Genomic DNA, 15,473 nt, shown 5'->3' with positions numbered 1-15,473 from the left:
TTTTTAGCATCTTTGTTTTTGCAAATCAGTTGGCTAAAGATGGATGAATTTATTTCAGAGTCCTCAATTCTGTTACATTGGTCTATGTTTCTGTTTTTATACCAATACCATGCTGTTTTTGTTACTATGACTGTTGTATATCTTGAAATTGGCTATTGTGATTCCTTCTACTTTGCTCTTTTTGTTCAAACTGTTTTGGCTGCTCAGGGTCTTTTGTGCTTCTATATAAATTTTAGGATGCTTTTTTAGTTCTGTGAAGAATGTTATTGGCATTTTGACAAGGATTGCATTGAATTTGTAGATCACTTTGGGTAGTCTTGAGGAAGGATGGATAAAGGCAGATAGAATAAGGGTCTTGGAGAAGGGAAAGAGGGAATGAAACCATACCATCCTAGAATAAGACATTGGGTCTGGAAAACAACAGCGACCTTGACAGCTTCAACAGCAACATCTCTTCCTTAGTAACTCCTACCCCCACCCCTAGCAACAGTCAACCACAGAATTTTCTCTAAAACACCTTCCCATGTGCCAACAAACTCTCACCACCACCCTTATGGTAATAAAGGCTTGAAAACTATTGTCCCCATGTTTGTTGGAGAAGACAAAATAGAGTTGATTGCCCCCTTTTTAAACCTATACCCCACCAAACACCTATAAGGACAGATCAAGCAAATGAAAACCTATAGACAACAGACATCTGTGGACATCCCTCTTTTGGAGCCCCTCCATCTTTGGGAGCTCTGCTTTCTTTCTATTACTCTAATACATCTTGTTGCTTTGTTCTTACCCTGTGGATTTCATTTTTTGAATTCATGAGACAAAGAACCCACCTGATATCCATGCTCTGAGTTACATTATTAACATTTCAACAATATTAATTCTTCAATCCGGTTACATTAAAGGTCTTTCTACTTTTTAGTTTCTTTCTTCAGTGTTTTGTAATTTTTATTGTAGAAGTCTTTCATATCCTTAATTACTCTTAAGTATTTAATTAATTTGGGGGGTTTATTGTGAATGTAATTGCTTCCTTATATTTTTTCCCAAAGTGTTCATTATTGCCTTATAGAAAAGCTATTGATTTTTGTATGTCAGTTTGTATTCTGCTACTTTACTGAATTACAAATAGTTTTTTTTTGGTGATGTCTTTAGGTTTTTCTATGTATAGAATCATATCATCTGCATAGAAGGATAATTCAATTCTCTCCTTTACTATTGAATTCATATTTTTAACCTCAAGTTTTACAGTGGCTCATCCTATATAAAGCATTGTCTTAGTAAACACCACATTTGCAGAATGGATCTTTTGCCTTAACAAACTCTGAGAGTGTCGGCCCAGATGAAGCCACCTCTTCTGACTCAATAACCAATTTTCAATATCATCTCATTAGTTAAACTTCTCAGATTGGAGTTAGATCCCAGTATACTAGTCTCCCCAATCCAAGAAAGTTATATTTTCACTTTATTGATTGATGCCTCTTTTACTAGTTGTTGGTAAAAAGTGAGATCTCACAACCCCTTCCTTTTCTAAATCTCCAACCATCCAAACTTTGTATACCCTGGTAAAGCTTCAGAGTTCTAAAACTGGTCCTTGGCAATTTCCTTTGAAACTTGTAATTGTAGTCTAGCACCTTCTTTGAAAACTCCTTTTTATTTCATCTTGAGGTCTTATGACTTCCAGTGTACCATTGTGTGCATGTATTTTTACCTATTTTCAACTTTGGCACCCAGAAAAATTTGATTTTCTCTTTTTCTTTAACATATCATGCTTTGAAGTTATATATCTTTATGGACAAAAGATAAAGGTCAGATAAAGTATTCATATAAACATAAATGCATATACATAAAAACATATTTCTAAGCCCAGAGCAGTGGCACACATATATAATCCTAGTGGCTCAAGAGGCTGAGGCAGGAGAATCAAGGATTTTATGCCAGCCTCATCAATTTAGCAAAACCTTTAGTAACTTAATGAGAACCTGTCTCAAAATAAAAAATAAAAAGGGCTGGGGATGTGGCTCAGTGGTTAAGTACCAAAAATACAAAACCAAAACAAAGAAGCAACAACAAAACCATCCCCCAAAAGCCACATTTCTATGTATTTACACACGTATATACACAAAACTATGTTTTTGTGTATGTATTATATGCCTGTATCTACATATTTCTAAAAATTATCATTTGAAATTATTCTGAAAGCAGTTTTAAAAAATTGTTTTGGAAGTTCCTTTAACTCTTGATACATGGAAAATATGTTAGACTATAAGTCAGAAAAAATGTCCCAATAATTTTATTAACAAGAATGAACTATTAAATATTAATATTTTTAGTAATTGAAGTTTTACAATTACTCATAACATTTATAAAGTACATTACAATTCACGGTCTATTTATACACACATTATTATATGTCCTTAAAGTTTTGTCATGCAAAAAGTCATTTAGTTGTGCCCTTTGAGCATATCCATTATGTTTTAACTTGTGTTTCTTAATGTTAAGTACCTGAGACTTTCAGAAAGGATGAGAAAGATAGCTGAAGTGTTTATATAAATACTAAATTCTTAAAGCTCTCTTGTGTATTTTATGGTATCAGGTCTCTATCCTTCTATTTTAGCTTTTTTGATGCTGTAAATAAAGGACCTGACCAGAACAACTGTAGTGGAGGAAAAGTTTATTTGAGGGCTCAGTGTTTCAGAGGTCTTAGTCCATAGAAGCCCGGCTCCAATCCTTGGGGTTCAAGGTGAGGCTAAATATCATGGTGGAACAGTATGGCAGAAGGAAGCAGCTCATATGATGATCAGAGAGCAGAGAGAGAGGTCTCCACTTGTCAGATACAAATATGTACCCCAAAGGCACACCTCAAATTCCTACCTCCTCTAGCCACACCCTACCACTTCAATTACCACTCAGTTAATCTCTATCAGGAGCTTAATTCAATGATTGGATTAAGACTCTTACAACCCATTCATTTCTCCTCTAAACCTTCTTGCATTGTCTTACATCTCACATCCAAACCATAACACTCTTTATGTCTAATTCTTGCTATAATTCGTTTAACCCACACCCTGCTACCCAATTAGAGTCTTACAAAGTAGAGATAAATGAGGAAAAAGTCTGAATTCAGCTCTCTCTGGATTACAGAATAACTTTTTCCCTTCATTCATAGGATGTTAAGACCCGTATTTGAGGGGTTCCTTGACTAAGACCAACAATACCTGTATTAGACACAATCAGGTAATGTGTGGTGAACCTTTAGCCTGGAAGGCTCTCTTCTTCCCCTTGACCTTCTTAAACTTTGTTGGAAAACTGAATCATCCCCCTGGGTAGTCCTTTTGACTAACCCAGCCTTTGGCCTCAATTCCTCTGTGCAATTTCTCATCCCTTACTCCTTCTACAAGAATGGCCAATTTGAATTTCATATTTGCCCATATCATATTTTATTTATTTTATATTAGTAACATTTTTGTATAACTGAGTTTCTTAGTCTGTCTCCTAAAACTGAGAACCTCTTTAGGCAGATACTGAGTCTTTATTTCTAATATAATAGCTAGCACATATTAGTTACTCAATGTTTATTGATCAATTAAATGAATGAGAGAATGGTCCTACTATTTAAACCTGTTTAAACTTAACAAATTGTATTATATCTCCTAAAAAGTTGGAGGCTTTTGGCTATTGAAAATTATTTTTTACATTCTCTCTATATATATTTGGCATGGTACCATCAATATAATACATGTTTGACAAACACAAGATGGATAAATGAATATGTGTAGAACTGTCAAAAAACTGTATGAGATCATTTTACTGTGAGCATTAGAACAAAAGAATGTTTCAACTCTCATTCTACTTTTAGAAGAACATTCTATTTTGAATAGTACATTTAGGTCAACATTTCATTTAAATGAATCAGTTCTTATCCTGCCACTCATAAGCTTTTCTAAGAATGAAATGGCTAAATGTCTATATAACCACATTATAAACTCCAAAGCACTCTAACAGCTATAAGCTGATACATAAAAAGGAATGTCCCATTCTTTTGAGAAGAAAGTCTTTAGAATGTTCTTTGTCAAATATTTGTCATTAATACAAATTCTTCAGAGGTACATATTTATATAATCAATCTGAGATATAATGGTTAGCATATTTGGTTAATTTTCTCAGGATGTTATTGAATGATATATGTCAACACGTTAAAGTCAGAAAAAGACAATCACAAAATGTGAGAGACTTGGAGATATCAACCTGTCTTTATAAGACCCAAACCTACTGATGGTATTTTTTCTTAGGGACTTATTTTTGAGGTTCAACATTATAGATCCTTCTATCCTGATGAACTCACACATATTGCAGTAATCTATAGGTATTAACATCCTGAGTAGATGAATGAAAAAGAAAGGGAAGGTGAGTCTGTCACCCTTTCATCTCAAATTTTTGCCTTGCAAGTTGGAATGGCCCTCAAGAGAATTCTAAGCTGCTTGATTTTTGCCTTAAGAATTAACCTAGTGGGTGAAGTAAGATGGTAGGCTAGAGAAAAGTTGAAATTCTTGTCACTCCATGGCCTGGGATTCAAGCAGCAGGAATACTGTTTGTGAGATGGGTGAAGAAGGATTTCACTAAAACTCAGAGTATCTTAGATTATCAGAAATTTGGGGGTACATGAAACAAAGAACAAAAATGACTACATTAGAGCCAAGCTTGTAGCGGCAACACTAGTAACAGCACTGCAGCAGCAGTAGCAGCACTGCCATACAACAGAGGGAGAGAAAATGCAGAAAAAACAGAGATTTAGTGTGGAATATCCTGATATTTGGAGGGGTAGCCTGCCCTTGGCTAATTCAGAACTGCACTGCACTATACAATAGTGTATGGAAAGCTGAGGCTGGAGCCATCTTGAGGTAGCCAAGCTGAGGCAGTCGTTCCAGGAGATTGAGCAGGGATGGATACACCATCCTGACAGGCACCTGTGACGTGATCTAGGCTGTGCTTGGCAGAGCTAGAGCAAAACAGGCATGAAGAGTTTTTTATTCAGAGGAACTCAAGTCAGAGAGGTAGAGGACAGCCTACCTCTCTTTCCCCTTTGAGTCTGGTGGCTCACAGGACCAGCTGAGGTAGGACAGAAATTTGAACGGAGGGTGTGAATATCTGCTCAGGGACTAAGCCTAGGAAGCCTGGAAAGACTGGATCTGTGAGCAACAGAGGGGGTAAGGGATTAGCTCCTTCACTCCATGAGTGAAATCTTGGGGGAAATTTCTGGAATAGAGCAGAGACTGGCAACTGAAAGGCCCTGGAGGTACATTGATCTAATCTCTCCAGAGCATTCACTATCCAGCAAAGCCCCTGGGGCCTGATTGGACCTAAACCCTGCCTATGGGAACTCCACCTACAGAAACTCCACTCAAATAACTCTGTATTAGTCCCAACCTGGGAATGCATGGAACTGGTCTGTGCAGATAAAACTCCAGTTGACAATTCCTCCCATTCCATCCTACCTCATACTGGTGAGAAGGGAAGGTGAGAATTTTTGAACTCCCATTGGCAACTGGTGAGGAACACAAAAAAGCAGTAGGGTTTAAAACAAAACAAAACAAAACAAAACAAAACCCTTACTCTTGTGCTCAATACAGAGCTCAAAAAATAGAAAAACAGCTGGGTATAGACAGTAAACATATATTTTTGTTGACTATTTTGACCACCACAGTGGAAAAGATTTCTGAATTTTTTATTAAAAATATTTTTTCCTTCTAATTTCATTTTTGTTTGTATGTGGGCTTTTTTTGGTGTATGTTTGTTGGATGGTTCATGGACATATATATACATATACATATTTATTTATTTTTTCTCATTTGTACCATTTTTTAAAAATGTAGTTATTTTTCCATGACTTGTCTTTTAAGGGTTTGGTTTTTTTGGGAGGAAGGGAGTACCAGGGATTGAACGTAGGGATACTTGACTACTAAGCCACTTCCCCATGCTTTTTTGTATTTTATTTAGAGACAGGGTCTCACTGACTTAGCATTTAGCTGTTGCTACAGCTGGCTTTGAACTTATGATCCTCCTGCCTCAACCTTCCAAGCTGCTGGGAATACAGGCATGTGCTACCCCACCCAGCAGGGTTTGTGTTTTTGCTTAATATATTTTGCTTTTGGTTTACATTGTTTTTTATTTGTCTGTTTCTCTTTTTTTTCTCGTTGTCTCTTTTTTTTCTGCTAACAGGCAAATTCTATTGTTCTCTCTTTCACTCTTCCTTTAATTTTTTACTTCTGTTTTTCTCCATCCTTCCTCATAGCCATCATATTCTACATATCTTCTGCATTCTTTCTGTTAACCTTTTGAAATTAATAGCTCTTTTCTACCTTCCTATCACATATTTTTTTCTATTAACTCTATTCATACCATCTTCTAGCAACAATTGGTTTAAATAAAATCCACCCTACCATTAATTCTGTTGCAATTATTACTGCTGTGAAAGCCAAAAGCATTCACATTGTTTGTTTAATGACACATGATACATGATTTCTTATGGTCTTTATTGATGGCAATTGCTAATCTAATGTTATTTTTTTGTGTCAATTAATATTGTAGATGTCATAGTAGGAACCAAGTATTTAGTTTAATGCTGTATATTGTTTGCTTTGGTTATTGCTATTATTTATTTTCCCCTAATCTGTGAGGTACTGGAAATATACAGGAATACTACAAGTTCATAGAATAGAAACTCCGCTGCTTCAAAATCATACTGATTGATGGGTAGACATACAAACAGTATGAAAAATCAAGGAAACTAGTCATACCAAACAACCCAAAATGTCTCAACAACACAATTTATTTACACCACAGTGGAAGAAATGTGTCAGAGAAGGAATTTAGAAAGTCCATAGATAAATTGTTCTATGAGATGAAAGACAATATAAGAAGTGAAATCAGACAGAAAATACAAGAAGTGAATAATTACTTTTAAAAGGAGAAAGAAATTCTGAAAAAAAATTAATTAGAAATCCTCAAAATGAAGGAATCAATAAACCAAATTAAAAATTCAATGGAAAGCATCACTATCAGACTAGACCACTTGGAAGAAAGAGTTTCAGGCATCAAAGAAAAATATGTAATCTTGAAACTACAGTTGACCATAGAAAAAAGATGTTAAGAGACCATAAACAGAATATTCAAGAAATATGGGATTATATCAAAAGGAAAAATTTAAGATTTATCAGGTTAGACAAAGGCTCCAAAATACAAACTAAAGGAATACACAATCTTTTCAATTAAATAATACCAGAAAATTTTCCTAACCTTAACAATGAAATAGAAATTCAAATATAGGAGGCATACAAGGCTCCAAATGTACAAATTACCATGGATCCACTCTAAGATACATTATGAAAATTGCCTCACATACAGAATAAAGATAGAATTTTAGAAACTGCTAGAGAAAAATGACTGGTCACATTTAGAGGTAAATCAACCTGGATGTCAACAGATTTCCCAGCCTAGACCATAAAAGCTAATGGTTCTTGCAATAATATACACCAAGCTCAAAGAGAAAATGGATGACAAGCAAGAATATTATACTTAAAAATTAAGCTTCAGAATTGAAGATGAAAATAGTAACTTTCCATGATAAACAAAAGCTAAAAGAAATCACAACTAGAAAACCTGTATTACAAAACATACTCATTAAAATATTTCATGAAGAATAAATGCAAAATAAAAGTGAAAACCACCAGTGCCACAGTCCAGCTGCAGCAAAATAACCAGGGGGTGACGAACAACTTGTGTACATTGATACAGCAGGAATGGGAGCCGTTTATTGTAGGACAAGAGTGGTATATATACATTCCACACAGCTTATCTTAATTAACATAAAATAGGTACAGTAGTCAACCAATAAGGAATCTCCACACTTAATGGCTCACTGGCGCCACCTCACAAACCACTCCCTCTGGCAAAATGCCAGGCACCATCCTGACTTGTTTACAGACTCTAACACACCAGAGGGAGGAACAGCAATAGAAAAATAGTCAAACAAATGAGAATTAAACTCAATGTAAAAACATGAACTAAAAATGACAGGAAATAAAAATCATCTATTAATAATAACATTGAATATAAATGGTATAAATTCTTCAATTAAATGACATAGTTTGGCAGAATAAATTAAAAAATAAGACTCAACAATATGCTATCTACAAGAGACTCACCTCATAGGCATCCACTGACTCAAGATGAAAGGATGGGAAAAACATATTATTCACATAGAACTTGTATAAAAGCAGGGATTACTATTCTCATATGAGATAAAATGGGCTTTAAGCCAAAATTAATCAGAAGAGAAAATTAAGGTCATTCCCTACTTAAGGGAATCATACAACAATAAGAAATAATGATCCTAAATATTTATGCACCCAAACAATGGAATACCTCTGTATATCAAACAAACCCTTCTTAATATTAAAAATCACATAGACCAAAATACAATAATACTGGATGATTTTAACATACTTCTCTCATCACTGGATAGATTATCCAAACAAAATGTAAATAAAGAAGCTACAGAACTAGAAACTACAATTAATAATTTAGTCTTAGGTGAAATATTCTATATGTCAATTATCAATGATTGAATGAATACACTTTCTTCTCAGAAGCACATGAAACATTTTCTAAAATAGGCCATATTTTAGGCCACAAAGCAAATCTTAGCAAATGCTAAAATAAAATAGAGATAATACCTAGCATTTTATCAGATCATAATGGAATGAAATTAGAAATCAGTAAGATAGAAATAAAAGCCACTTTAACACCTGGAGACTTTTGAATGATAAATGGATAGCAGAAGAAATAAATGATAAATGGATAGCAGCCCGACACTCCAATATATTGGCTCAGGAACTAACTTCATTAAGAAAACTCCTAAAGCAGAAGAAGTAAAATAAAAAACAAATAAATGGAATGGCATTAAATTAAAAAGCTTCTTCATAGAAAGGAAAGAAACAAGAGCATAAAGAGAAATCCTAAGAATGAGAGAAAATCTTTGCCACCTGCACCTTAGATAGTGCATTATTTTCTAGAATATGGAAATAATTAAAAAATAAAATGAGTAACCCAATCAACAAATGGGCCAAGGAACTAAGAGATACTTCTCAGCATAAGAAGTATGAACAGTTAACAAATATATTTAAAAGTGTTCAGCATCTCTAGCAATTAGAGAAATGCAAATTAAAACTACACTGTGATTTCATCTAATTCCAATAAGAATGGCAATTTCAAGAATACAGGTAATAGTAAATGTTGGTGAAATTGTAGGGAAAAGGGTACACTCATAAATTGCTGTAGGACTACAAATTGGTACAGCTGCTCTGAAAGCAGTATGGAGATTCCTCAAAAAACTAGGAATGGAACCACCATTTGATCTTATCCTACTCCTCAGTATATATCCAAAGGACTTAAAATCTGGTACACAACAGTGACTCAGCCACATCAATGTTTATAACAGTACAATAGCTGAGTATGGAGCCAACCTAGGTGCCCTTCAACAGGTAAATGGATAAAGAAAATGTTGTATATACATACAATGGAGTATTACTTAGCAGTAACAAAGAATGATTTTATGACATTTGCCAGTGAATAGAAGGATCTGGAGATGATTATGCTAAGTGAAATAAGCCAATCACACACACAAAAAAACACAAATTTCAAATGTTTTCTCTAATATGAGGAAATTAACCCATAACATGGGAAGGGGGAGATTAGACATTCAGTGGAGTAGACAAAGGGTAATGAATGGAAGGGAAAGGGGATGGAGAAAGGAAAGAGTGGAATGAATCTGAAATAGTTTTCCTGTGTACATATATGAATTTTACCACTGTGAATCTCATCATTGTGTACATCCATAAGAAATTAATTTAAAAGAAATGATTATGTATAAATTGCAGAAAGATCAATAGAGGAAAGGGAGCAGGGGATGAGGAAAGGGAAGGAGAGGAAAGGTACTGAGGTCTAAATTAGAACAAGATATATTCCATGATTGTATAATTATGTAAAAAAATGAATTCTACTGTTAGGTGTAACTAAAAAGAAACAATGAAACATAAAAGAACCTTGTGGTGTAGAGCCAGTTTCCCTAGTGTTTATATTGGTTCTAACAGGCCTTTGAGGAATTGGTAATCTGCCAATTAGGAGGTATCTCCAAACTCTGTCATGTCACAGTGTACACATGAAATATATATATTAAAAAAAAAGGATACTGAAAAAGATATTCAATACCTCTACACTTCTAGGAAAAAAGAGAATTTAAGACCCCTTTACTTCTCCACTTACTCTAGGGGTTTCCTTGATACATGTTAAGCTTCCTCTTAAGAAGTACAGTAATGATTGTTAGGGTTTCCAATAGCCACACTGAAGTGGAAGAGTCTTTCAGACCATTTGGTCTAGTGGTTGCTATTGCTTAAACTCAAAGGGGAATATTCATTTCTTAATGGTATTTTTAAGCCTCTAACCAATCATTCTTCAGTGGATCCAACTTCATGGTGAACCCCTTTGGCAGAGGGAACATATTAAATTATTGAGAAGATTATAAACTTTGGATAATATCCATGAGTAAATTTGACATTTCCTGTCTCCACAATGAATTGTATCTAACCTAACCCTATTATTTTACAGATGAGTAAAGTGAGTTTGAAGTGTTAGAAAGACTTTCCCAAAGTTCCACAGACAGATTAATGGAAATACTATGCTGAAATCCAAGGCCCTATCTTCTTTTCAATCTTATTTTTCTGGTTGCACACTATTGATTGAAAAATCAATTTATGTTCATAGGACATCTGTCTTCAGTAGAACTTTTAGTCTGTCTTGGTATGTATAATCATACTGCTAATTTGCTTATTTAGAATACTATTGTGAAGGCCTTAGTGTAAAAAATTAGGTAATAATGGAATAAGAGAGAGTCTCACACAAATGTCCATCTTCTGTTACCACATTGTACACCTAAAGAAATACAAACTTATTTTATTTATGCATTCATCATACTTAATATCCCTTTACTCAGCTCCCTTACTTATTGAATATTCCTCTTTATTATGTTTCATAAAGATGTGAACTCTAGATGTAAAATAAGATTACTATTACTATTAATAACAACAATAATTATGAATTAGTCCAAAGGAGATATTCCTCACCATAAAGTCTATTTTTAATGCTCAAAGTTAGAAATAATAACAAATAACATTTAAAAATGCTTTCAAATTTCAAAAGACTTGATCCCACATGTCAATAAATTATATTTATTTAAATAACTTGACTATCAAAATAGGGATAAAATTGTTTGGTCACTGTATGTGTTGTTATAAGTATCCATTCTTGAAAATTGTGATAATACTCTGAAGTAAATCTATACCTATCAGTGATAATAATTCCAGGAATTAGGCAATACTAACTTCATTTTACAGATGTGCCTACCAAAAATATCTTGTGACAGTAAGCACACAGCCAACCTTGACTTAAAATTGTGGTCATCTGACAAGAATCCAATGGACTCATGTATCCTGCTGGTGCTGCACGTCATATTTTAACCAAGAAAACTGTATAGAGATTGATGGTTTAAGTTTATTTTTATAGTGACTTTATCCACAATCATTCATACAGCACTTCAGGGCTTAGTGATGCCTTAAAAATAGATCACCTAAATAAAGGTTGTTCTAAAAAGCTTATAAATCACATACAAGTCTTAGAATGATAGGAGCACTGAATTCAGCATTTCATTGAGGTAAGTCAGAAATGTTAGGATCATTGATAGATGAAATTGGGTTAGATGATGGCATGCTGTAAGCCCCATTAAACAGATAGAAAATTAAAAACCACAGAAATAGCTTCTTGTAAAACATGCATGGGAGCATGGGCAGTATAATCAGCTAGATTCTTGCTGCCCTCCCAGGTATGCTGTTTTCTAGCAGGATGATTTTTAGGCAACTTGCCTAACATATCTTTTCTTTTCTTTTTTTTTAAAAAGAGAGAGAGAGAGAGAGAGAGAGAGAGAGAAGAAAGAGAATTTTTTAATATTTAAGTTTCAGTTTTCGGCGGACACAACATCTTTATTTTATTTTATGTGGTGCTGATATTATCCAAAGTTTATATTCTTCTAACCCAGCACCCCACGCATGCCAGGCGAGTGCATTACCACTTGAGCCACATCCTCAGCCCTTGCCTAACATTTCTAAGTTTCAGTTTTCTCCTCTGTAAAACAGGCATAATATAATGCTTCTATATTTGTTTTGGGTACTAATAATAATTTAATGGATCCATAGCTCAGTAAATCACAACTGTGGTTTGTTTGATGATTATTTACATTATCAGTGTGCCTATATTACCACTATGTAATGAAAGAAAATATATTTTATTAGAAACCAACCCTTCAAAACTAATCATTATTGCAAGGATAAAACAGTATTGTTAGTTAAACACTTCATTCTTTCTAATAAGCCAATAAGAAATTAATTTTCAGAAATTACAGAATAAGAATAGGTTAATTAGAAATAAATTACTTATGTAGAAAGAAGAGGGCAGAATATGGCTTAGAATGCCAAACCTCTGGTTCCCTAAGCAAATTGTTTCATTTTTCTGGACCTCAGGTTCTGATGTGACAAGAAAGGTCTCTAAGACTTATTGCTTTTAACTCAACATTTTAGAGTTCTATGAGATGCTCTAGAGAGAATCACTATCTCTGGTTACAATCTGAAAGAGGAGATACAGCCTTTCTATACCTTCACTTAAGTGATCTTATAAAAATTGTCTGGGAGCCTGGAAGAGCAGAGAGATTCAGTTTCTGTGTTAGAAAAATCTGTCCGATGGTTCCTGATGGGGCCTGGAAGGCCAGATGCTAAGGAAGCCTAATACCAAAATCTGAGTCTTTAGAGTACTGATGAGAGGGAGGGAGGGAGGGAGGGAGGGAGGGAGGGAGGGAGGGAGAGAGAGAGAGAGAGAGAGAGAGAGAGAGAGAGAGAGAGAGAGAGAGATAATAGGAAGAAAAAAAAGCAATGGATAATTTCTTGTGTATCAATAAGAGTAGAAATTGCATACCTGCTTTTTTTTTGTAGCATTGCACCAAAGGATCATTCTCAGAAGCTTCTGTAATGCTTGCAAATATGGTAATAGACATATTGATAATAAATATGTCAGCTAGTCTATGTTGCTGCACATAATATATGGAACATAACATAATTTTTACTTATTTGCAGCAAAACCAAGGCAAATGCCCAGCCCAGAATTGTTCAGTGGAAGCCCCTGCTTGGATGCCTGTACATCACTGTACTGTAAGTTTGATTATTCCAAGATTTGCCAAAAAGAAGGAGAAATGTTTTTATATTTTGTGATAAACTTAATAGAATGAGTTGGAATGCTCTCTGAAAAGTAGAGGAGACCCTTTGAAAGGAAAACGTGTAGTTCTAAAAGCTATGTATTATAATAAATAATTGTGATTAGGGATTCTATGAAATATTTGGGAGACAGGATAACTTGCAAAGGATTTTTCTAAATGGGTTATTGATGAGTTAGATTTGTTTGGTCATTAAAATGAATATATTTGTACATATATCTTTCTGAAGAGCTGTACATTCAGCAATATTTGATTTTAGATGCCTTAAAAAGTGATGCTTTCTCTTCTATCATTGTTTTGTTGACTGCTTAATAGTGATGAGTAAACGGACTTGCAATTTTCAAGTCTTCCTGATGTAAAAATAGTCTCTGTTTTTGTGTGGAATCTTCTATCAGAGAATTTTCGAGTGCCTTAGAAACAAACAGGTACTATGTCATTATCCTTGTGTTGCAAATGGGGGAGTTAAATACAAAGGGAGTAAGAATAGTACATCAAATGTGGACCTGGCAATAAATCCCAGATACCCTCTGTCTCTTTTCATGTGCTTGTTCTACTACACTATGCTCTGAAGTAAATAAAGAAAGTGGCTGATTTGTATGATACTCTCTTACACACACATTGCCTGAAAGAAATGACAATGGTTCCTCTGGGAATTACATGTGCTATAACTGACAATTTGCCTGTCATGAAATAATATGTGTAAGGTGGAGAAAAGAAAGTATGAAGGTACTTTTGGGGCATTCCCCTCATTGGACCCCCTTGCAGTCAATGTAAAAGTGATATGTGGAGCTTTTAAATATCTGCATGCATTGTTGAGGTACAAGCTGCTGAAAGTGGCAGCTGAGCTGCAAGCGCAGGACTTGTGACTGTTAGAAGGCACTGATCTAGGGGAGGCTACTTTGCATTCAGGTCATGTAAGGAAAAAAGCTTCCTTCTTTGCTTTTAGGAGAAGATGGGATCACCTTTAGTGAAGGAGATGATGATGCTAAATTTTGGAGGGATTCCTGCAGTGCAGACATAGCCCAGACTTGCCAGAGTCTTAGGAAAAAAAAAAAATTGTCAACACTTTTGTAAGCAGATGGCCAGAGGTGAGAGCATGCTTAGGGACTCTGTGATGCCGGGGAAAGGAGGATGAGTTTTAATAATTCCATTTCCTTATCAAATACTCCTTTTAATATATCCTTGATATTTTCTCAAAATTTTGGAATTATATGTCCATTTTTCCAAGGAGATCACATACTCCTCAGGTTCCTATGTACCTGTAAATCTCTGATTCAGGGAAGGAACTGTGTAAGTGAAGGCTCACTTTTGAATCTTCAGCCTGCTGATTTTCTCTTTAATCAGTGCTATGGTTTGAATGTGATTGGTCTCTTCCTAAACCTCATTTAGAATTTAATTCTCAGTGTGAGGTATTGATAAGGTGAAAACTTAATCTGACTATGGTGTCTGGAGCTGGGACCTTTGGGAGCTGTTTAGAATTATATCAGGTCATCATGTGGAACTCCGTTATGTACTGGTGGCTTTGTAAGAAAAGGGAAAGAGACCTGAGCACATGCCCTCCCTATCTCTTATCATATGATGCCCTTTGCTGCCTCAGGGCTCTGCCAGAAAGAATGCCATCACAAGATGTGATCTCTTCACTGCGGACCAGAACCGTAAGCTGAAATAACCCTCTTTTCTTTATAACTTACCCTGTCTATGGTATTGTATTTTTAGCAACCGACAAGGGACTAAGATAGTACATTCCAGTAAATTATTTTATGACTCTTAGTAATGCTATTTTACCCATTTAGGTTAGTAGTTTCCATTGCTCATCTTCATAGTTGTGTTTTTTATACTTTTCCTCTCAAATAATCTATATCTTGAGAAATTTTGTTTCCAAAATAGACAAAAATTAGTAATTCCATTCAGCTATGTCTGATACTATGCCATTGCTGTGATACAACCATGAATAAGGTAGTGTTCCTATTTTTACCAACTTATCAATAAGAATTTCTGATTAATAGCTGTTCTTCTACTACACTGATAATTTCAGCCCCAAAGAGAAAAACCTTGATAATTTAGCTATTTTGTGCAGTGTTATTAGAAGCAAAATTCTGTCTTTCAA

At 34.8% G+C, this 15,473-nt stretch overlaps 1 protein-coding gene across 9 annotated transcripts in view; it reads left to right on the top strand.

Annotated features, from left to right (window-relative positions):
• Dlg2 (discs large MAGUK scaffold protein 2) overlaps window positions 1-15,473 on the top strand; it is a 1,969,681-nt gene that overhangs the window by 476,355 nt on the left and 1,477,853 nt on the right. For all 9 annotated transcript variants that reach the window (XM_021725176.3, XM_078046781.1, XM_040285028.2 and 6 more), the window contains one exon: window positions 13,230-13,304. In XM_021725176.3, coding sequence (XP_021580851.2) covers window positions 13,230-13,304 — 75 coding nt within the window. The remainder of the gene's footprint in view (window positions 1-13,229; window positions 13,305-15,473) is intronic.

The sequence above is a fragment of the Ictidomys tridecemlineatus genome, chromosome 4, assembly GCF_052094955.1.
Source record: "Ictidomys tridecemlineatus isolate mIctTri1 chromosome 4, mIctTri1.hap1, whole genome shotgun sequence".
Lineage (NCBI taxonomy): Eukaryota > Metazoa > Chordata > Mammalia > Rodentia > Sciuridae > Ictidomys > Ictidomys tridecemlineatus.
This window is presented reverse-complemented; position numbering and strand designations above follow the sequence as displayed.